General features: G+C 48.4%; 1 protein-coding gene and 1 long non-coding RNA gene across 2 annotated transcripts; one reads left to right on the top strand and one right to left on the bottom strand.

Moving 5' to 3' along the window:
- Nucleotides 1–4090: 4090 nt before the first annotated feature.
- LOC123346028 (C-type lectin domain family 2 member D-like) lies at nt 4091–18612 on the bottom strand. The gene is made up of 6 exons (XM_044983224.1): nt 18431–18612; nt 17412–17477; nt 16092–16184; nt 8056–8240; nt 6420–6529; nt 4091–4284 (listed from the first exon to the last, which is right to left on the bottom strand). Exons 1-6 carry the CDS (start codon nt 18465–18467, stop codon nt 4122–4124), a joined length of 654 nt encoding a protein of 217 aa, XP_044839159.1. The 5' UTR covers nt 18468–18612; the 3' UTR covers nt 4091–4121.
- LOC123346040 lies at nt 10790–13149 on the top strand. Its single transcript, XR_006572909.1, has 2 exons — nt 10790–10850; nt 11999–13149. It is a non-coding gene; the product is annotated as an uncharacterized LOC123346040 (long non-coding RNA).
- Nucleotides 18613–22630: the final 4018 nt, after the last annotated feature.

Raw genomic sequence — 22630 nt, 5'->3', positions numbered from 1 at the left:
AGGTTTAGCAGGCCAATGGCCAAACCACTGAGCTCTCCCTCCTCCTCTGTAAAATTGATGGAAGGTAAATTTAGAGTAATAAAAAGATTTAAAACACAGAGAATTCCCTTCTAGGTTTAACTTCAAAGTTACAAAAACCAGGAATATACCTTGCTCTAGCATAGGGAAAATTCACAAGCTAAAACAAAAGATAATTTAACGCGCCTTGCCTGGCTTACTTACACTTTTTGTAATATTAGAGACTCGTTTCAAGAATGTCTTTAGGAGACGGATTTTCCTTCCCTGGTGCCTCTGAGAGAACACACAAACAAAGAGCACAAATACAATCTCCCCTCAGATTTGAAAGTATCTTCTTTCCCCATTGGTCCTTCTGGCCAGGTGCCAATTAGGTTATTTAAGCTTCTTAACCCCTTACAGATAAATAATTCTGTCCCTCTGGCCAGAAGAAATTTTATATTACTGCATACATGAATGTAGTTACCCTTCCCTTTATTTTTATGACAGATACTGACTAAATTTCTCCCATTCACAGTTTCTATCAAAATTTGAAATAAATAAATAAATAAATTCAGGATTGCAAAAAAATCCTGGAGAAAACACTTTAAAATGTTCCTTGTCAACATATAAAAAACATATAAATATATTTAAAAAAATAAAGTTAATCAGAACAGCCATACAGGGTCAGGCCAATGGTCCATCTACCTCAGTGTCCTGTCATTTGACAGTCACAAGTGGCAATTGCTTCAGAGGCAATGACCAGAGCAGGGCAATTATCAAGTGATCCATCCCACGTCATCCAGTCCCAGCTTCAAATGATGTTTCTAAGATCCACTGGCTACTTCTCACCCTGACTTTGGTTCAGTGTCTCTTTGGCCTTTTCCCAAGTGTATCCCACGGGTCTGTATCCTACACTCAGGGTCTCTGTCCCCTTGCAGTAGCTGCTGTTCATAGGTAATCATCGAGTGATCCATCCCTTGTCACCCATTCACAGCTTCTGGCAAACAGAGGCTAGGGACACCTTCCCTGCCCATCCTGGCTAATAGCTATTGATGGACCTATCCTCCATGAACTTACCTAGATTATTTTTTTAACCCTGTTATAGTTTCAGCCTTCACAATGGGAGCTTCGGATGAGGTACCCACAAGCCCACACCCCAAATCCCTCCTGCACCCCACACCCCAACCCACTGCCCCAGCCCTACATTCATGGCCCTACATGCAATTTCCCCACCCCAATGTGGCCCTCGAGCCAAAAAGTTTGCCCACCCCTGCAGTAGTGGAATCTGGCTTTAAACTAGTCACTGAGACCCAGACCCTCAAAGCTATTTAGGCTCCAAGGAAACCTTTGAGGTTCCAGGCCTGAGTTCTTAGCTCTTCTGTCCCACATTCAATATCAGTCCGGGGGATGCTCCCCTTTAGGGCAGCCTGTCCTTTCCGTCTCTTCTTTCTCCATCCTCCCCTCTCTGCTCTTTCCCGTCTTTGTCACTCTCTTCCTTTCTCCTCTCCGCATTTCCTTCCCGGCAGCAGCTCCAAGCTCTCATCCACTAAAATGAACTAAAATTAATCTACCAATTAATGTTGTCATTTTAGTGTCAGGCCAGTTTCCATCATGGAGGGCCAGCCCGTCATGATCCATCCCTCCTGCAGCCATTCGGGAATCGCACCCAACCCTCACCCTTTGCCTCGTGGGTGGTGAGCCCACGGCGCCTTTTCGGGCTAAGCCCGGCTGGGTTTACATGGGTTGCTTGGCCATCAGACACTCACCTAACACCACCCCCAGGCCTGGCTTCAGGGGTGGGTCCAATATTCCTAATCCAGGTGAGGTTCGGGTGCTCATTTTCGAGGCTTTCATGAGCATCTTGCGCTGGATCGTTTTTAGTCTGGAACCTGCCCTCAGACCTGTTCGTCTAGGCCAGGACTGCACAACATGCGGCCCGCGGAGCCTCACTGCGGCCCGCGGGGGGATTCTAAATCCCGCGCACATGGCACGCTGCAGGCAGCCCAGAGCCCTTTAAATCTCAGCTGCAGCCGGGATTCAAAGGGTTCTGGGCTGCCCGCAGTGGTGGGGATTCAGAGCCCTTTGATTCCCGGCCACGGCTGAGATTTAAAGGGCTCAGGGCTCCCCGCGGTGGCCGGCAGCCCAGAGCCCTTTGAATCCTGGCCGCGGCTCCAGCGGATGGGCTGGGGCTGGGATTTAAAGGGCTCGGGCTCCCCTCAGCAGCAGGAGCTCTGGCACCTTTAAAACGCTGCCCCAGCCCCGCAAAGCTCGAGTTCCCCCGGCCGCTGGAGCCCTTGGCCCTTTAATTTGCCTCTGAGGGCTCCCAGCCACCTCTTCAGCTGGGAGCCCCTGGTTGATTTAAAAATCAAGTATACCTCCCCACCCCCAACCTTCCTTTTTGGCCCACAGCTGTTTTGGTGGGAGCAGCGCTGGGGAAGGAGGGTTTGTTTCTGCAGGGCTGGGCGGTGCTGGGGCAGGGTGTTTCCACTGGGCCGGGAGGTACTGAGGGGGGTGTTTCCACAGGGCCGGGAGGGTTTCGGCCCTCAGCTGTTTTCTTTGGAGTAATGTGGCCCTCACCACTTTATGAGTTGTGCAGGCCTGATCTAGGGTGACCCTCCCAGGAGCACTAGGCTCCAGAGGACATAACCCTGGGGTTCAACGGAACACGTCAAGGCAACGATCCTCAGAGGTCGTTATAAACATACAGCTAAGGGTAGCATAAAATCCCTCCTTTACCTTTAAAGTGTTAAGAAGCTCAAATAACCTGGTTGGCACCTGACCAAAAGGACCAATAATGAGGGAAGATGCTTTCAAATCTGGGGGGGGATGGTTTTTGTTTTGTCTCTTTGTGGTGTTCGCTCTGGGTCAGCGAGGAACCAGGGCAGGGAAAATACATCTCCCAAAGCCATATCTGAACTAAGCATCTAAGATTACAAATTGTAATAGGAAGGAAATGGGTTAGATTATCTTTTGTTGTAGCTTGTGAATTTTCCCAATGCTAAGAGGGAGGTTTATCCCTGTTTTTTGTAACTTTAAAGTTTTGCCTAGAGGGGAGTCCTCTGTGTTATAAATCTTATCACCCTGTAAAATTACCTTCCGTCCTGATTTTATAAGGGTGATTCTTTTAATTTTTTCTTTATAATAAAGTTCTGCTTTTAAGAACCTGATTGGTTTTTAGTGTTCTAAAAACGGAAGGGCTGGTCTGTGCCCACTTTGGTAACCCATTTGGTTGGTATATTATTCTCAAGCCTCCCCAGGAAAGGGGGTGAACAGGCTTGGGGGGATATTTTGGGGAAACAGGAACTTGAAGTGGTCCTTTTCCTTCAATCTTTGTCTAACTCACTCGGTGGTGGCAGCAGTACTCATCCGAGGACAAGGAAGGATTTGTGCCTTAGGAAAGTTTTTAACCTAAGCTGGTAGAAATAAGCTTAGGGGGTCTTTCATGTGGGTCCCAACATCTGTACCCCAGAGTGCGGAGGGAACCCTGACCTGGTGGCATCATTTTGAACCAGAAACAGACCTCAGGATATTAAATGGACTTTTTTTTTTTCTTTTGGTTGATTGAAAACCAGGGAGGTTTTATTTTTTTTAAAAGGACAATTATTTTTATAAAAAAAGATGGTGAGAGCAGCTGGAGTTTTTTTTTTTCCCCCACTGCCTCAGGACAGAGTATTTAAGTCCGCAAGGGAATTCACGAGCTACAACAAAAGATAATCTAACACATTTCCTTCCTACACATTTCCTTCCTACACATTTCCTTCCTACACATTTCCTCCCCTGACCCTTCCCCCGCTTTCCCCCAGCTGCAGCATGGCCAGACGCCGGCACCAGCTGGGCAGCTCAGCTGAGCTCCGGAGTCGTCCTGCTGCCACTTTTTAAATGGCCCAGCAAGCTTGGGGGGGGGAGGGCTACTGCAAGCTCCAGGGCTGGCCAGAGGAGAGGGGAGTGGGCAAGTGGGGCAATTAGCCCAGGCCCTGCAGGGGCCTCCGGCCCCACGACGATCTCTCCCTGCCCCCCCACTCTCCCCCCTTAAATCAGAACTTTTTATAGGGAACCGGTTGTTAAGATTTTGGCAGCTCATCACTGCTAAGTTCTGCATCCACTGAAGAGGCTGCATTGACCCTTTAAGTGATCTTAGACATTGTATCCCCTCCTGCAGCGCTTGGCTTCCTTCTAGAGCACTCATCCGGCCGCTTGCAGATGAAATGTCTCTCTGAGTAGCACCTGGAGCTGCTGACCCCATTTTCATCCAGGTAGGCGCACTGCCCTTCCCCTCTGACCTGAAACCTGCAATGAGAAACGGTGTGGGGTTATCAGATGCAGCCGGCTCCCGTTCCTGCTCACGTACGGAGAAGCGATGTGGTCCAGTGGTGTACGACACGGAGGAACTGGGTTCTCAACCAGGCTTTGCTACTAATCAACCCTGAGCTAGTCACTTCTAGCTGTAGATGTCACAGTGGACGCTGAGCACCTGAAAATCAGGCTCACAGAGAACAGGAAACGGAGGTTGTGAAGTTTCTTGCAGGTCTTTCCAGTGTGTGAGGGGACATAGGCCTGGAAGGGAGCTCCTGGGTCACTGCGTCCAGCCCCCTGCTATGGCAGGCAACCCCGGCATATCGTCCTGTTCACAGACTTCTCAGGCTCTGTGTTCTATCTAGTTAGGTGGTTCGCCCTACAGCTCCTATGGAGCAACTGCTTCAGAACCTCCCTCCTCTGATGGGCAGAAACCTGCTAATTTCCAGCCCCAAATTTATTCCTGTGTGATCTTGTGTCAACATTGTCCTGTAGCTTCGGTAGCTCCTCTCCCGCCCAGGTGTCTACCCCCGAGGTATTTACAGAGAGCAATGAGATACCCTGTCCTCTTGCTAGGCTCAACCAGCCAAGCTCCTTATCAGAGGAGACTGAAGGGAGACTCTCCATTCATGTGAGCATCCTAGCTGTACTTCCCTGCACCTGTTCCAATCTGAGAGCATCTTTCTTGAATACAGGTGACCAGAACTGGACACCTTAGTGCAGCTAGACTGGAAATCAGGCAATACCTCAGGGTAAGCAAACCTCATAAGAACAGCCATGCTGGGTCAGACCAATGGTCCATCTAGCCCAGTATCCTGTCTGCCAACAGTGGCTGGTGCCAGATGCTTCAGAGGGAATGAACAGAACGGGGCAATTATCAAGTAATCCATCCCCTATTGGCCATTCCCAGCTTCGGTGCATCATGGGGGTGGGGAGAAACTGTGTGTACAGAGGTGGGTGACAAATGGAATTTCCATCCTGAGGTAAATTCTCATGTTTTGCGACAAAAAGTCAAAATATTTAAATTTCCCACAGAACGGAAATTCTATTCCCCTCTCTCCAAAAAATGATTTAGGTCGACCCAAAATAAAACATTTCCATTAGATAGACTGTGGGGCTGATGCCAGGCATCATGGGAATTGTAGTTCTTGGTTCTTCCACCCCTGTTCTCTCCTATAGGTCCTGATTCCCAGTTGGACTACATCTACAATTAACTTAGGTTTAAACAGAGAGTGGGAATGGTTGGGTCATTACACTAATTGAATCTATTTCCCCATGTTAAGTTCTCCTCACACCTTCTATGGGTCATCTCAATTATAACTTCAAAGGTTTTTTTCCCTCCTGCTGATGATAGCTCATCTCAATTGATTGGCCTCTTACAATTGGTATGGGTACTTCCACCTTTTCATGTTTTCTGTATGTATAAATATCTTCTGTGTTCCATTCTATGCATCCGAAGAAGTGAGCTGTAGCCCACGAAAGCTTATGCTGAAATAAATTTGTTAGTCTCTAAGGTGCAACAAGTACTCCTGTTCTTTTTACATCTCCCATGATGCACTTCAGTGTCTTCCTACCACCAAAATACCACAGAAGAACACACACGAGTGAGACACTGCAGTGCATCCTGGGAGATGTTGTCTGGTCAAAGACTGGGGCCAAATGGAACCAGAAGAACCAAGAACTACAATTCCCATGATGTGCTGCAGCAGCCCCACAGGCAAACCAAAATGAAAATATTTCAGTCTGAGTTCACTGAAAATAAACATTTGAGTCAATTTTTGCAATGGAAAAATCTCATCCAAAGTCACCTTTCCCTGCAGGAAATTTTCCATATTTTCCATAAGGGAAAACTTTGAGTAAGAATTTTTCCAACCAGTCCCACTGATGTCATCCACCATTAACCGAGTGGGGCTCTCTGTCCTCCTCTGGTGCCTACGCTATGGAAGAGGTCTACAGGTCTCCTACAGGTACAACCTCCCCAGAATTAGCCCTGTAGCTCAGGCAGTAGAGAATCAGGCTTTTAAGATCTTGAGGTCTCACTTCCAATCCTAGTTCTCCTCCCAGCCCAGGGTTTTGTTGCATTTCTCTGTGCCTAATATTGAGAAAGGGCATGAGGAAAAGGGACGCACAGGTTGTTGAATATGGTACCATTGGTCCACTTCCAGGGCTGGCCCTTGCCTTGTTCCCTCTGGAGGCCAATCCAGCGGTAAGGGACCCCTTTATAGCGCAGCAAGAAATCCTGTGGATAAGAACACACACATTATATCCTTAGCTGTATTACAGCCGCCTTCACAGGGATCAGGGCCCCCACGCGGTAAGTGCTGCACACACAGAAAGCTGGTCCCTCGCCCAAAGAGCTGCCAGTCAAACTGCACAGGGCAAAGGGGTTCGTCCAAAATGATTCTTTTCCCCCCACAGGAAAATTTATTTTAAAAAAAAACCCAAATACTTCCCCCTCTGCCCCATTTCATAACTGGGGGGTTGCCTCCCATTTTCTTACAGTTTCCCAACTTTGGGGAATCACAGAACACAGGGCTGGAAGGGACCTCAAGAGATGATCATCCAGCCCCCTGTGCACAGGCAGGACAAAATAAACCTAAACCATCCCTGACAGGTGTTTGTCCAACCTCCTCTTTAAAACCTCCAATTACACAGATTCCCCATCCCCCCTTGCAAGCCTGTTCCAGAGCTTAACTATTGTGAGAGTTACAAAGTTTTTCCTAACATTGAACCTACATCTCCCTTGCTGCAAATTAAGCCCATTACTGCTTGTCCAGCCTTCAGTGGACACGGAGAACAACTGATCAGTGTCCTCTTTATAAAAGCCCTTAACATACTGAAAGACTGTTATCAGGTCCCCGCTCAGTCTTCTTTTCTCAAGACTAAACACACCCAGTTTTTTAAACCTTTACTCATAAGTCAGGTCCTCTCAAACTTTGATCACTTTTGTTGCTCTCTCTGGACTCTCTCCAAATTGTCTACGTCTTTCCTTAAGTGAGACACCCAGAACTGGGCACAGCATCCAGCTGAGACCTCACCAGTGCCAAGTAGAGCGGGACAATCACCTTCCAAGTCTTATGTACATCACTCCTGTTCATACACCCCAGGATGAGATTAGCCTTTTTCTCAGCTGCATCACATTGTCGACTAATATTTAATTTGTGGTCCACTGTAACCCCCAGACCCTTTTCAGCAGCACTACTGCCTAGCCAGATATTCCTTATTTTGCCTTCATGCATTTGATTTTTCCTTCCTACGTGAAATTTGCACTTGTCTTTATTACTGGTTAAATTACATAGATATAGATAGATAAAAATGAGGCATATACTGTTGAGATGAAAATACTCCTTTATTTTTCAGAGGCTGGCAAAAGTTTGGGAAATAGTTGTTGTTTTTTTCCTTTAAAAGACGCGTTTCCACACCTCTTTCCCACACTTTTTTACTTTTCCTACCTTTTTCCAGGATAAAACAATGTGGAAAAAGGGAGGGAACCCAAAATTTTGAAAAATGAGGTTTTGGAGTTTAAAAGAATCCCAAACGGAAATGACATTTGAAGTTAAAAATTAAATGAAAAATGTTGGGGGGGGCGGAAATCAACTTTTTTCTATTAAAAAATGTCAAATCCTGTCCCTGAATTTCCATTTTTCAACCAGCTCTGCAGGGGATTCAGTTCCTTGAATCTAGGAGCTGCCTTAGGCCTCCGTGGGGTGCCAGGCTCTGGCATGTCCCTAGCTGTGGTTATGAAGGTTCGTGTCTCTTCCTTACCAGCTCCGGCATGGAATCAATGGAAGCCAGGGAGGCGTTGAGGGAAGAGCAGTGGCTCTGGCTGTTGTTCCAGTGATCTTCAGTCTCTGAGAAGTAGTAGCATTTCCCTTGGTATCCCACCCAGCCATCCGGGCACGCAGCAGTGACGTGGGGTGGGCTGCGTGGGCAGCGGGGAGGCTTCCTGGCTGAAAATAAGCAAGTGGCACAGTGGTGAGAGATGGCCCTATCCCGGGTGTCTGTCTCTGCATGCGAATCCCGGCCAGAGAGGGCACTAAGACGCACACGTCTTGGGCCTGGGTTGTCATTTTGCTTAGATCCCAAGACCAGAAGGGACCACTGTGATCATTTTGTCTGACCTCCTGCATCACACAGGTCTTAGAACTGCCCCCAAATAATCCCTCGAGCGGAGCTTTTACATCATCATCCCATCGTGATTTAAAAACTGTCAGTGATGGAGACTCCACCGCGCCCCTTGGTAAATCGTTCCGAGGGTGACTAACGCTCACTGTTAACAGCTGCTGCCTTATCCCCAGTCTGAGTTTGTCCAGCTTCAACTTCCTCTACGTTGGTGGGTCCTGCGCTTATCGGCGGATTTGCTCGCCTCACAGATTCACCCTGTGGGTCAGGAAACAGCCCAGAAACCTTCCCCTCTGGTAGAAGCCCCAGTCCAAGTTAATTCCTCCTGTGTTTGATCAGGAGTTGGGAGGATTGGGGGGGAACCCAGGCCCGCCCTCTACTTCGGGTTCAAGCTGTGAAAGCTATTTGGTAGCCCCCCCCCCATTAGTAGTTTTGCAAACGGCCAGTAGTTTTGCAAAAGGCCTCACGTACACAGTACCTTGAACTTTGTAACTAATCTTTTTTTTGCTGCCAGAGGCAGAAAAAGATCCTGCTTTAAGCCAGTTTTTCCTTACCAGATAACGGTGTTACGGGGTTTAGTGACCACCAATGAAGTGTTAACACGGCATGGTCTTTGTCTGAAAGTGTATAAAAAGCTTGTGAAACTTGTGTGCAGTAGAGTTTTCTGTATCTACTACAGAGCTCTCCTTTCTTCTGCAGAATAAAGCATTTTTCCTTATCCCTGTCAGGCTGTTATTGGCTCTCAGCTAGGCAGACCCGATATTTCGGTAACAGTTTTTGGCGACCCAGATGGGACTCTCCTAGCTCGGACATTGGACTCCAGACGGCTGCAGCAAACTGGGAACGGCGCCAACGGGGTGTTTAGCCCCTCTTTCTCTGCTTCACCGCGGCCCCTGGGGTTCGTGTTCCGATAAGGTGAGCCCTAATAGGATAAGGAAACACTATCTGGTTTTGTTCTGTTCTGTTTAACCGGTTACTGTTTTTCTGCTCTGTTCATTTGGGCGTTAGATGTGTGGGCGGAAGTAAACTTCTTGTTCGTAATTCCTCAGAGTGGAAGCCATGTGTGCGATGAAGCTCTGAGGTTGTATTGAGATCCTTCTGTCCCGCCCCCTGTAACGGACAGTGTAATAGAAGTAGAAAAACCTGGATTAGACTGTAATTCCCACTGATCTCTGAGTAATTCTCTTTTCAGGTTGAATGTCAGCAGACAGATGGGTGGGTCTCTGGAAAAAACCCCTAAGGATAGCCCTTTAGATTATATGTTAAGTAAATGGCCTTTACCCGGTGTTCAGAAAGGTATATCAAGGAAGCGCTTTGTACAACTTTGCACCCAGGATTGGCCAACCCTGGGGACTGCATGGCCCGAATTTGGCTCCTTTGATATTCTGACTTATTTAACTCCTTTGCACCTGATATTAGAGAATCAAGCGCCTGGTCAAATGGACTATTGGTTTTTGTGGGACGATGAGGCTCATCGTCGTTTAAAGAAGATAAAAATCCAGAACCCCCTATTCCTGAAAGCTTCTGCCCCAAGTGAAGCCGATTGTTGGGAAGATACCCCCCCCATGTATTGTCCTAGCGGCCACCCTCGGCAGCAATATCACAGGCTGTGACGGATCAGGTTTCCTTGTCTACGGGGCCCAAAACAGTGATTCCCCCACTGAAGACTGAGGCAACCACAATTCAAGTTAATGAACCCACTAGTGGAGCGACGGGTAGTGGGTACACTTCTGTTCTGTCTACCGCCATTAGTCCATCTCGTACGAGACAGGGAGTAGTCTATGGGGAGGATGCAGTTAAAATCCAGGCACCCCTTCGGACCATCCCGGTACCCACTACAGATGGGGAGGTTGTAGACCGTTATGTACATGTCCCTTTTACTACAGCAGATCTTATGAACTGGCAAAACACTACACCTCGCCTCAGAGACGACCCGGACGTCATTCACAGGCAATTCCGTGCTATTTTTCAGTCTCATAATCCTGATTGGCAAGACGTGGGCCAACTTTTAGATAGCCTACTGCGCACGGAGGAGAAAGAGCGGGTCCTCAGGGGGGCTCGGGAGGCAGCGGAGGCTGCCGGTCACGGGCGTGATTTGATAGCTCTCACTAACCCTCCCCAATGGAATCCGAATAATTCAACCCACCAGGCAAACTTAAAGAAATTCCTAACCCATGTTTTGACAGGTATAAAACAAGCAGGAGAAAGAACTCTAGATTGGTCAAAAGTCCATAATACTGTGCAAGGGAAAGAAGAACACCCTTCTGACTTTTATGAGAGACTTTGTAAAGCATTTTGTACTTTTACTAATATAGACCCCAAGGCTGCGGACATACAGTCCATGGTCAGGCTTATTTTTCATCTCTCAGTCAGCTCCGGACATTAAGAAGTGGTTGCAGCAGCTCGAAGGCACTGAGGAAAAATCCCTGGAGGAACTGGTAAGCGTAGCCACCCATGTGTATCACACAAGAGATAAAATTCAAGAGACCAAACAGGTGAGAATGCTAGCAGCCCTTGTGAACGCAGGGAGCGAAACACAAGGAGGGAGGTGGGGACCCCCCAAGTGGCAACCGAAGGCAGATCGGGGGGAGGGCCCCCAAGCCGTGCAAATGATGTATGCCATTACTGTAAGCAACTTGGTCACTGGAGGAGAGAGTGCCCAAACCGACGTACCGGACAACAGCCCTGACCTCGATATCAGATGGAAGTAGAAAGAACAGACGCTGTCAATAATGCGGAATGACGGCGACCCAGGGGTCCACTTGTTACCTACTCAAATGACTTTACCACTTATGTTTGTTCCTCCACAGACCCCCCAGGTCCGTTTAACTCTGGGAGGAACCGCTTATTCTTGTCTTTTGGACTCGGGGGCTGCCCTTTCCACTGTTGTTGCCAAGCCAAAGGAAGGAAACCTCACAGATAAAAGCATTCCGGTAATGGGTATAGGCGGAAAGCCATTTGAGTGTTCTGTATTGCAGGAGGCTGCTGTAGAAATCTCTGGTGTCTCAGCCTCTCATGCATTTTCGTTAGCTCCTGACAGCCCAGTTAATCTTCTAGGCAGAGACTTGCTGTGTAAATTACGTGCTCAGATTTTCTTTTCAGCTGATAAAATCATTCTTCGGTTGCCTCAAAATCAACTCCCCCAGCTATGTGCCGCATTAACCCAGGCTACCAAGGACCCGATCCTGCCTGCGAGCCCGATGGACCTGCCTGAACGACTCAGACAAAAAGGTACACGCCTCTCTATGGGGCACTTCCAAAACAAACCTTGGCACTCTCCGGACAGAGCCTGTGCAAATAACCCTGAAGCCAGACATTGACATTCCTCGAATCAGACAATATCCCATCCTCCAAAAATCTCTGCTTGGCCTCCAGAATCTTATCAACACATTCCTACGGTTGGGAGTGCTTATTCGTACTTCATCCCCTTTCGACACCCCCATTCTGCCTGTTAGAAAACCTGACGTGGATCCAGAAGGAAAACCGGTATACAGATTTGTGCAGGACTTGCGTGCGGTGAATAAAGTTGTTCAGGCTAGACACAATGTGGTACCTAATCCTCACACAATTCTGACTGCCATTCCAGCAGAGACCGGGAGAGCAGCATAACTGACCTGGACTCGGCTACCACAGGGATATGTTCGAGTGCGAGAGCGTAACACTTGGATTAATTACACCCAAGTCAAGCTAGCCCCTAGGCCGGGGCCAGAAGCAGACGACTCCGGACCTCGAGGGAGCCCCGCCAGCTCTTCCCACCGCGACCCGGAAGAGCCTGAAGCAGACGATACCTGGAAGGCTGAGCCTCTCGAGGGACTAAAGCTCCTGTTCGGACGGAATAAGCCCTGCGACTTTTACTGACTATGGATTTCTGGGTGGTGAGACAATGGTTGCTTGCTTTTAGTTTGCCCTTTGTACATGCCAACCCCCACCCAGCGGTTGAATCCTTGCAGCGGCTGATCCAGAAGTGGCTTTGTAAAATAGCCGTGTGTTAGATGCTATGAATGCTGAAATGGGGGGGGGGGGGCTTGTGCTTGCATTGGAGAAATATGTTGCTTTTATGTTAATCACTGTGGCTTAATTGAAAAGGATTTATAAGATATTAAGAATGCTGCTGTTGTATTTCATGCTGTATCTCTTGATCACACCTTTAGTTTTGAGGACCTCCTCCCAGACCTTGGGTCTTGGTTCACTGACCTTTTCCGTACAATTGTTAAATGGATTGTTTTCTGTCTATTCTTCCTATGTGTTAGTTGGATAATGATTCAATGTGCAAAATGTCTGTGTAATACTGTAACCAAAAGCTCTGCTGTCTGTAAGACAACCCAATACCTGTCTCTTCAGCTTGATCGTAAGTTACGTAACGGGCCTGACAATCTGAGCTGGGGGGAGGCCCGGGAAACCTCACCCGGCCCGGACACGGAAAGTATTGACAGATTGATAGCTCAGACTGTCAGGCCCGAAGGGGGAATTGTGAAAGCTCTTCGGTAGCCCACACCCTCCATTAATAGTTTTGCAAACGGCCAGTAGGTGGAGGCAGAAGTCTCCAAAAGGCCTCACGTACACAGTACCTTGAACTTTGTAACTAATCTTTTTTTGCTGCCAGAGGCAGAAAAAGATCCTGCTTTAAGCCAGTTTTTCCTTACCAGATAACGGTGTTACGGGGTTTAGTAACCACCAATGAAGTGTTAACACGGCATGGTCTTTGTCTGAAAGTGTATAAAAAGCTTGTGAAACTTGTGTGCAGTAGAGTTTTCTGTATCTACTACAGAGCTCTCCTTTCTTCTGCAGAATAAAGCATTTTTCCTTATCCCTGTCAGGCTGTTATTGGCTCTCAGCTAGGCAGACCCGATATTTCGGTAACACAGCCCAGGGCCCTGTGGATTGCAGCTGTCTAAAGTACCTCCTGGAACAGCTGCATGACAGCTACAACTCCCTGGGCTACTTCCCCATGGCCTCCTCCCAACACCTTCTTTATCCTCACCACAGGACCTTCCTCCTGGTGTCTGATAACGCTTGTACTTCTCAGTCCTCCAGCAGTATGCCTGCTCACTCTCAGCTTCTTGCACATCTCTTGCTCCCAGTTAGTTAGTTGCTTGCACGCACTTCCTCTCCTCTGGCCTGACTGGAGTGAGCCCTTTTATAGCATCAGAGGGGCCTTAATTAGAATCAGGTGCTTAAATGCCTCACCTGACTCGTAGCAGGTTAATTGGAGTCAGGTGTACTCATTAGCCTGGAGCAGCCCCTGCTTTGGTCACTCAGGGAACAGAAAACTGCTTATTCAGTGGCCAGTATATCTGCCTTCTGCTACTCGGCTGTTCCCAACTGGCCTGGGTCTGTCACAGTAGTTATAGACTGAGTGTGAGGTTGCACTCCATATGAGTGTAAATATAATGTAACTGGAATATGCTTTATGTAAAAGGTCTCTTGTAAGGTATCATTACAAAGCTTATAATCTACTGCGTGTGGTTATCCTAGTTGTATGCATGTATCATTAGAGTATCTAAAACTAGAACTATGAAGTATTACTCTGAAGTCCTATTGTGATTATGCAAAGTGTGGGCCATTAATGGTGGCTTGGAATCTTGATGGCTCCCATTAACCAGGACAATTAGTTGTGGATGACTCTGTTTACTTGCAAGCCTCCACTGCATATGTACTGGCCAGTCCTGGAGGAATGGAGGGGGGCTCACAGGACCTGTGACCATGTCACCTGGTACTGGAATCCATCTTAAACCTGGTGCTTTCCATTTAGAAGGAGGGGTGGGGACCCAGCGAGACAAAGGATTCCCACCTTGTGCCAAAGCTATAAAAGGGGGTGGAACAGAACAAAGGGAGCCCAGTCATGTGGAATCCCCTGCTTTTCATCTAAGATGTCTGCTGCAACTAACAAGGATTGTACCAGGGAAAGGATCGGGCCCAGACTAGGAAGGAGTCTAGTCAGTGAAAGAAGCTTATTGGAACATCTGAGGGTGAGATTTACCTGTATTCAGTTTCTTAATATATTAGGCTTAGACTTGCGTATTTTGTTTTATTTTGCTTGGTAACTTTACTTTGTTTTGTATATTATTACTTGAAACAACTTAAATCCTACTTTATACTTAATAAAATCACTTTTGTTTATTAATTAACCCAGAATAAATTATTAATACCTGGGGGAGCAAACAGCTGTGCATCTCTCTCTATCGGTATTACAGAGGGTGGACAATTGATAAGTTTACCCTATATAAGCTTTATACAGAGTAAAACAGATTTATTTGGGGTTCAGATCCCATTGGGAGCTGAGTGCTGGAGACAGGAGCACTTGCTGAGCCGTTTTTGGTTAAAGTCTGCATCTGTGGGAGCGTGGACCAGACCTGGGTCTGGGTTGCAGCAGGTTAGCATGTCTGGCTCAACAAGGCAGGGTTCTGGAGGCCCAAGCTGGCAGGGGAAACGGGCTCCAAGGTAATTTCAGCACATCACGTGACAGTCCCAAGGGGAGTCTCTGTGACCAAACCAGTAACCCTGGGATCAAGTCACCCTTTAACCTTCTCTTGTAAAGAGATGGAGCTCTTTGAGTCTATCACTATAAAGCAGGTTTTAATCCTTCTTGTGGCTCAACTCTGACCCCTCTCTAATTTATCAACATCCTTCCTGAATTGTGGGCACCAGAACTGGACACAAGATTCCAGCAGTGGTTGCACAAGGGCCAAATCCAGGAGGTAAGATAACCTCTCGGCTCCTACTCGAGATCCCCCTGGTTATAAATCCCAGGGTCGCATTAGAGCCTTTGGCCACAGCATCCTGAATCGAGGAGAAAAGTCAAACATTTTTATGAACTGAAAAGCTAGAAACAATTTCAGTTTGGCTCAATGGAAAGTTTTACCAGCCATGTGATTTCCCAATGCACAGACATATTAACTATGGGCAGAAATGCTGGCATGTGCTCTGTAGCAAAACAGAGTGTGTGGATGTCTGGCACATGTTGAAGAGATGCTGGCTTTGTGCTTCCTGTATTCCGGGGCCATTCGGGGCCCTGACCTTCCCCAGTGTGACTTAGAGCAGCCTCAGGGTTACTCTAACTTACCCTCTGCTTCTCAGTCTGCCTGAGAAGCACAGAAGAGCTGTAATGCAGCATGCTCTGGCCACAACCCCAACCCATCCCCTACACTCTGGGTGCAGAGCCCATACACCAGCCGGGATCAGGGAACTGAATCCTCTGCCTGAGACTCCAGTTGCAGTTACACACAGTACTGTGGATGAGGGAGGAGGAACAATGATAAATGGATTGGAAACAATTTTAGAGACCCGCTGTGAGCTGTGGTCACACGGTGGCACCCAAACCTATGACAATTTAAGGTAAGACTGGGCGTTGGATAACACAGGGAGTGGGAGGCAGGGAGACCCACCCACTGCATCCCTACACCACTACCCAGGCCTGGGATCTAGTGGGGCTGCTTCCAAGGGGGCAGGGAACGGGGTTAGGCACTTCCTCTTTGGAGGAAAGGGTCTGGAGAGAGATTTCCCCCTTGAAAAGGGGAATGTGCTTCAACGGAGGAGTCAGACCAGGGCAAAGACGGGGTGAGAAGAGGCCGTGGGACACACAAGTGGGCACCGTGACCTTGGGGCTAGGACAAGCAGCCAATGAAGAATCAGTGACAAGGAATGAGAATCAGCCGGGTTAGTAATGACCCTTCACTCACCCGCCAGTGCAATTACGGTGATGATCAAAGCTGTAATGACGACAGTAACGGTAATTGGGACCCGTTTATCTTTAATGCATTTTAGGCTGAAATCTGCAAAATAAAAAATAAAATAAAAAAGACATGAAAGCAGATGAAGGTGGGCAAACGTATCAACAGCAAATACTGCCGGGGCGTGAAAATGGTCACGTTTTGCTAAGTGCTTCCATGAGTGGCTAAATCTAGTTGGTGATGATCCAGGGCATGGAACAGCTTCCACACGAGGAGAGACGACAAAGATTAGGGCCGTTCTGCTTAGAGAAGAGATGACTAAGGGGGGATAGGACAGAGGTCTATGAAACCATGAACAGTGTGGAACAAGTTTAGAGAAGTGTTATTTACCTGTCCCACAACACAAACACCAGGTGTCGCCTAATGAAATTAGCAGGAAGCAGGGTTAATACAAGCAAGAGGAAATACTTTTTCCACACAGCGCATAGTCCACCTGCCATGGGATGTGGTGATGGCCAAAAATAACTAGGTTCCAAACCAGAATGAGCTAAGTTCCTGAAGGACAGATCCATTGATGGCCATTAGCCAAGGTTGGCAGGGACACGACCCCTGCTCCTCTGGCTGCCAGGAGCCAAGGCAGGGTGGATCACTCAATAATTCCCCTGCCCTGTCCCCTCCCCGAAGCTCTGCTAGTGGCCACTGTAGCCGAGGGGAGACGGGGCTAGACTGACCCTGCTCTGACCCGGTGTGGCAGCTCTTGCGTTTACAACTATCCCAAACAACTTTAAAATGTATTTTCAATAAAAATGTCACCAAAAGAGCAATGAAAAGCAAGAAACACCTTTATTTCCACCAAAAATGAAAAAGCCAAAACTGACAATTATGGGTGAAAAAAATTGGTTTTCAATTAAAAAAAACCAAACAGGTTAAAAAAATGTCACTGAGCTCCCTTCACCGGCTTTGAAGGACCTTCTCCAGATTGCTAGATCAGGGACCTTGCCACCATGAGCTGCTTAATTGGGAGAGAGATTTTCATGGTTGCCCAGAGTTACTGGGGCTAATTTACTTGCCTTTAGAAAGGGAGTAAACAGTAGAAATTGAACTCCTGATTTTTGGATTTAAAGGCACAAGCCATTATCACTTGAACTAAAGGAAAAGCACCTTAAGGGACTGTCTCTCGTGTCTGTGCAGCACCCGGCACAACGAGGCCCTGATCTCAGCTGGGGCAGGGACAGTCTCTCGCTCTGTGTCTGTGCAGCACACAATGGGGCTCAGCTGCTGTCTCTAGGTGTTACCGTATTATACCTAATAAATAATATAATTAGGTACCGACTTCTCTTCTCCTTTCTGCTACTGGTCCGTGATCCGGCAGAAATGAGACATTCACCCCTCCACCTACCAGAAAGCAAAAGAAACTGTCGTTTAAGGTCAGATCATACAGTCCCCTCCACGCAGGGCCCAGTGCAGTGTACAAAGCCCAGGCCTTTTGAATGCGTCCATCACTGCTTCCCCTCCCCCTGTGCATCCCAAAGTGACTGGCAGTTTCCAGATCTTCCTATCCCCACCCCACAGAGCCCGCCCCTGGCCTGGTTGAGGGGCTCCAAGCGGATTAGAAAGCACGGCAACGCATTTGACAAATTGTGTGCCATGTCCCCCTCTAGTGGCTGGTAAGAGGATAATTTCTCTGCCAACATTTTTGTTAGCATAACAACTCTGGCACTTCGTGTTCTCCATAGCAATCTCCAATCCCTCTTGGAATTCTGCTAAGTTCTTGGCCTTAACATCATCGGTTGATGTCACCTAGCAGCAAGTTTCACCATCTAGTTACCCAGCGTGTGAAAAATTGTTTCCACTGATCAGTTTTGAAGTTCCCACCTTTCCATTCCATTGACTGTCCCCTTTGTGCTTGTGCTAGACACGGATCTACCTTCTCTATCCCATCCATTATCCTGTCCCTTGTTCCCGTCTCCTTTCCAAGGTAACAATCTCCGTCTTGTCAAGCTCTCTTCACAGGAGAGTTTTCCCAGGCCCTTGATCCTTCTCGTCACCTCTCTCGGAACCCTTCTAGTTCTACAATATCCTTTCCGAGACGGGGCGCACACAGTATTCCAGATTTTCAGCCTTTCACTCCACCAGTTCTCCTGTTGGCCATAGAGTCCTTCAGGGTAGAACACACCCAAATTGCTAACATAAAAAACAAGCATGAACCAAAGAGCAACAAAAACTCCTTGTTTCCTGTCTTTATCCCTCATAAAGAGGAGAGAGCAACCCACCCACCGTATTTTTGTCCCTGTGCCAAGCACACTGCAGGCTCCCTTTTAGTTAAGACTAAAGTATTTAGTATTTACTGGTATCGCTTGCCTCTTCAGTGCTCTCTTCTGCCATTTTCTGGACAATCAGCACAGAGACTGCTGTGTCTCCACCTACCAGGAAGGAACAGAAATGGTCACTCAGGGTGGGTTATTTTAATTATGCACTTCTCCTTTAAAGCCGTCAGAACGTACCATGTGCCAAATGCAACAGTCCCCACTCCTCCTTCATAGATTTTAAGGCCTGAAATAGGACCGTTGATTAATCTCAGTTAACTCACGTGATTAACTAAAGAAAAATTAATCACGATTAAAAAACTTTCACGATTAATTGCGCTGTTAAATAATAGAATACCAATTGACATTTATTAAATATTTTGTATGTTTTTCTATATATGAAAATATATTTTTATTACAACACAGAATACAAAGTGTACAATGATTACATTATTATTTTTTATTACAAATAATTGCACAGTAAAAATGATAAACAAAAGAAATGGTATTTTTCAATTCACCTCATGCAAGTACTGTAGTGCAATCTCTTTATCATGAAAGTTTAACTTACAAATGTAGATTTTTTTTGTTACGTAACGGCACTCAAAAATAAAACAAATGTAAAACTTTAGAGCTTACAAGTCCACTCAGTCCTACTTTTTGTTCAGCCAATCGCTAAGACAAACAAGTTTGTTTACATTTACGGGAGATAATCATAGAAGATTAGGGTTGGAAGAGACCTCAGGAGGTCATCTAGTCCAATCCCCTCTCAAAGCAGGACCAACCCCAACTAAATCATTCCAGCCAGATGTGGCCTCACCAGTGCCGAATAGAGGGGAATAATCACTTCCCCCCGATCTGCTGGCAATGCTCCTACTAATGCAGCCCAATATGCTCTTAGTTTTCTTGGTAACAAGAGCACACTGCTGACTCATATCCAGCTTCTCATCCACTGTAATCCCCAGGTCCTTTTCTGCTGCCTGCTTCTTATTTGCAGCGTCACCTGAAAGGGTACATCCAGACTACCCGCCGTATCGGTGGGTAGCAATTGATCCCTGAACGCGCTCCCCATCGACTCCGGAACTCCACAGGAGTGAGCGCCGGTAGCAGAGTCGATAGGGGAGCTGCGGACATCAATCCTGCACCATGAGGACTGTAGTGAGTCGGTGTGGCTCCCCTCCTGCCCGGCAGAGGGAGCTGCCCTGCCAACACCTCAGTGGGCGGAACTTCCGCCCCCAGTCCCCACCCCCCGGAAGTCAAGGGGCGGGGCAGGAAGTAGAAAAGGCGCATGCCCAAGCTCAGTCAACACCCAGCCATCGCCGGGAGCAGACGTGCCTGCGGGAGCTCCCGGCTGGGAGCCCTCCTCGGCCCAAGGTAACTGCCCTGCCTGGCCGGAGCTTCCCCTCGCCCACTACCCAGAGGAGCCCGCGGAGCCTACCCGGAGCCCGTACTGGGAGGGGCCCCCAGGATTGCCGAGCGCCCGCTATGAGGAGGAGCCCCCTAGGCCCTGCTGTTACCCAGAGGAGCCGCCCGAGCCGTCCTGGCCCAACTTCCCAGAAGAGCTACCGGACCTGCCGCCAAGCCCTCCACCAGAGCCGATGCAGACCGACTGGCCTGAACCAGGTGCGACGGACGAGGTAGGCCTTGAGGGGGAGATGGACTGTAGCCCGGGGGTAGCCGACCCTTGTCCGGCTGAGGGCACTGATGTGCCCATGTCAGTGTGTTGCGGCCAGGATCCCCACTGACTGCAGCAGGTCCACGCCGCTGCTAGGGCCCCGGGCTGGGACACAGTGGAGTGGGTGGGCCTGTGTCCCCCCTGCCACCCCACTCACGGGTGGCAGTCTCCCCCTCAACCCAGCGCTCTGGCATAGCAGCTTGCACTTGGCTGTTGCTGCTCAGCCCTGCCTGAGGGTTTGAGCTAGAGCTGCTGTTTTGCTGCCCCGCCCTGACTGAGGGCTTGGGCTTTGTAGACTTGAACTGCTGCTCAGCCCCTGCCTGAGGGTCTAAGCTAGAGCTGCTGTTTTGCTGCCCCGCCCTGACTGAGGGCTTGGGCTTTATGGACTTGAACTGCTGCTCAGCCCTGCCTGGGGGTCTGAGCTCTGCTTCTTGTTACTGCCCGCCCTGAGCTAGGGCTTGGGCTTACAGACTGAACTGCTGCTCAGCCCTGCCTGAGGGCCTGAGCTCTGCCTCTTGCTGTTGCCCCGCCCTGCTCCAAAGGGCCAGGGCTTATTGAACTGCTGTCGCTCTGCCCTGCTCCAGAGGGACAGGGCCTATTGAACTGCTATTGCCCGCCCTGCTCCAGAGGGCCAGGGCTTATTGAACTGCTGTCGCTCTGCCCTGCTCCAGAGGGACAGGGCCTATTGAACTGCTATTGCCCGCCCTGCTCCAGAGGGCCAGGGCTTATTGAACTGCTGTTGCCCTGCCCTGCTCCAGAGGGCCAGGGCCTATTGAACTGCTATTGCCCGCCCTGCTCCAGAGGGCCAGGGCTTATTGAACTTCTGTCGCTCTGCCCTGCTCCAGAGGGACAGGGCCTATTGAACTGCTATTGCCCGCCCTGCTCCAGAGGGCCAGGGCTTATTGAACTGCTGTTGCCCTGCCCTGCTCCAGAGGGCCAGGGCTTATTGAACTGCTATTGCCCGCCCTGCTCCAGAGGGCCAGGGCTTATTGAACCGCTGTTGCCCTGCCCTGCTCCAGAGGGCCAGGGCCTACCTAAACTATTGTTGCCCTACCCTGCTCCAAAGGGCCAGGGCTTATTGAACTGCTGTTGCCCTGCCCTGCACCAGAGGGCCTGGGCCTATTTGAACTGCTGTTGGCCGGTCCCTGCACCAGAGGGCCCGGCGATCTAACGTTGTTCCCCGTGACTCCTAAAAGCTAGCAGGCGAACAGAAGTGAGTCGGTGTGGCTCCCCTCCTGCCCGCTGGAGGGTCGAGCCCCGACCGACCGATTACAAGGACCCAAGGTAAATCTAAGATACACAACTTCAGCTACATGAATAGCGAGCTGAAGTCGAAGTATCTTAGATTGATACCCCCCTCCCGCAGTGTAGACGAGGCCAAAGTGAGAACAGGCGTCTGTATGGTACTTTTGTAGCTGTCCTAGCAAGGTATTTATGTGCAAGATATACTAAACATTCATATGTCCCTTCATGCTTCGGCCACCATTCCAGAGGACACGTCTCCTTTTCTGTTTTACCTGCATTCTGCCATATATTTCATGCTATAGCAGTCTCGGATGACAATCCAGCACATGTTCGTTTTAAGAACACTTTCACAGAAGATTTGACAAAAAACACAAAAATACCAGTGAGAGATTTTTCAAGACAGCTACAGCATTCAACCCAAGGTTTAAGAATCTGAAGTGCCGTCCAAAATCTGAGAGGGGCGAGGGGCGGAGCATGCTTTCAGAAGCCTTAAAAGAGCAACACTCAGATGTGGAAACTACAGAACTCGAACTATCAAAAAAGAAAATCAACCTTCTGCGGTGGCATCCGATTCAGATGATGAAAATGAACATGCGTCAGTCTGCTCTGCTTTGGATCGTTACCAAGCAGAATCCGTCAGAGTGGTTGAAGCATGAAGGGACATATGAATCTTTAATGCATGTGGCACCTAAATATCTTGTGACCCCAGCTACAACCATGGCATGCGAACTCCTGTTTGCATTTTCAGGTGACATTGTAAAGAAGAAGTGGGCAACAGGTCTTCAAGTCACCAGGGCCTGATTAAATGCATCCTAGACTACTCCAGGAACTGATTGAGGAGATATCTGAGCCATTAGCAATTATCTTTGAAAAGTCATGGAAGTTTCTGGAATACAGTGCCCATCGATAAAGAAAAGGAACTAAGGACAATCTGGGGTTTTACAGACCAGTCATCTTAACTTCTGTACCCAGAAAGATAATGAAGCAAATAATTAAGCAATCAATTTGCAAACACCTAGAAGATAAGGAGGTGATAAATAACAGTCAGCATGAATTTGTCAAGTACAAATCGTGTCAAACGAACTCGATAGCTTTCTTTGACAGGGTAACAAGCCTTGTGGATGGGGGGGGGGGGGGAAGTGGTAGATGTGGTATATCTTGACTTTAGTAAGGCTTTTGATACTGTCTTGCATGACCTTCTCATAAACAAACTAGGGAAATACAACCTAGATGGAGCTACTATAAGGTGGGTGCATAACTGGTTGCAAAATTGTTCCCAGAGTGCAGTTATCAGTGGTTCACAGTCATGCTGAAAAGGTATG

Source organism: Mauremys mutica, chromosome 12 (assembly GCF_020497125.1).
Source record: "Mauremys mutica isolate MM-2020 ecotype Southern chromosome 12, ASM2049712v1, whole genome shotgun sequence".
Taxonomy (NCBI): Eukaryota; Metazoa; Chordata; order Testudines; family Geoemydidae; genus Mauremys; species Mauremys mutica.
This window is presented reverse-complemented; position numbering and strand designations above follow the sequence as displayed.

Coding starts and splice junctions, on each gene's coding strand:
- LOC123346028 (XM_044983224.1), bottom strand. CDS start 18,467: ATGGCAGAAGAGAGCACTGAAGAGGCAAGCGATACCA. Junction 16,185..17,411: donor AGAAAGGAGAAGAGAAGTCG/GTACCTAATTAT, acceptor TTTATTTTGCAG/ATTTCAGCCTAAAATGCATT. Junction 6,530..8,055: donor TTGATTCCATGCCGGAGCTG/GTAAGGAAGAGA, acceptor TCTTATCCACAG/GATTTCTTGCTGCGCTATAA.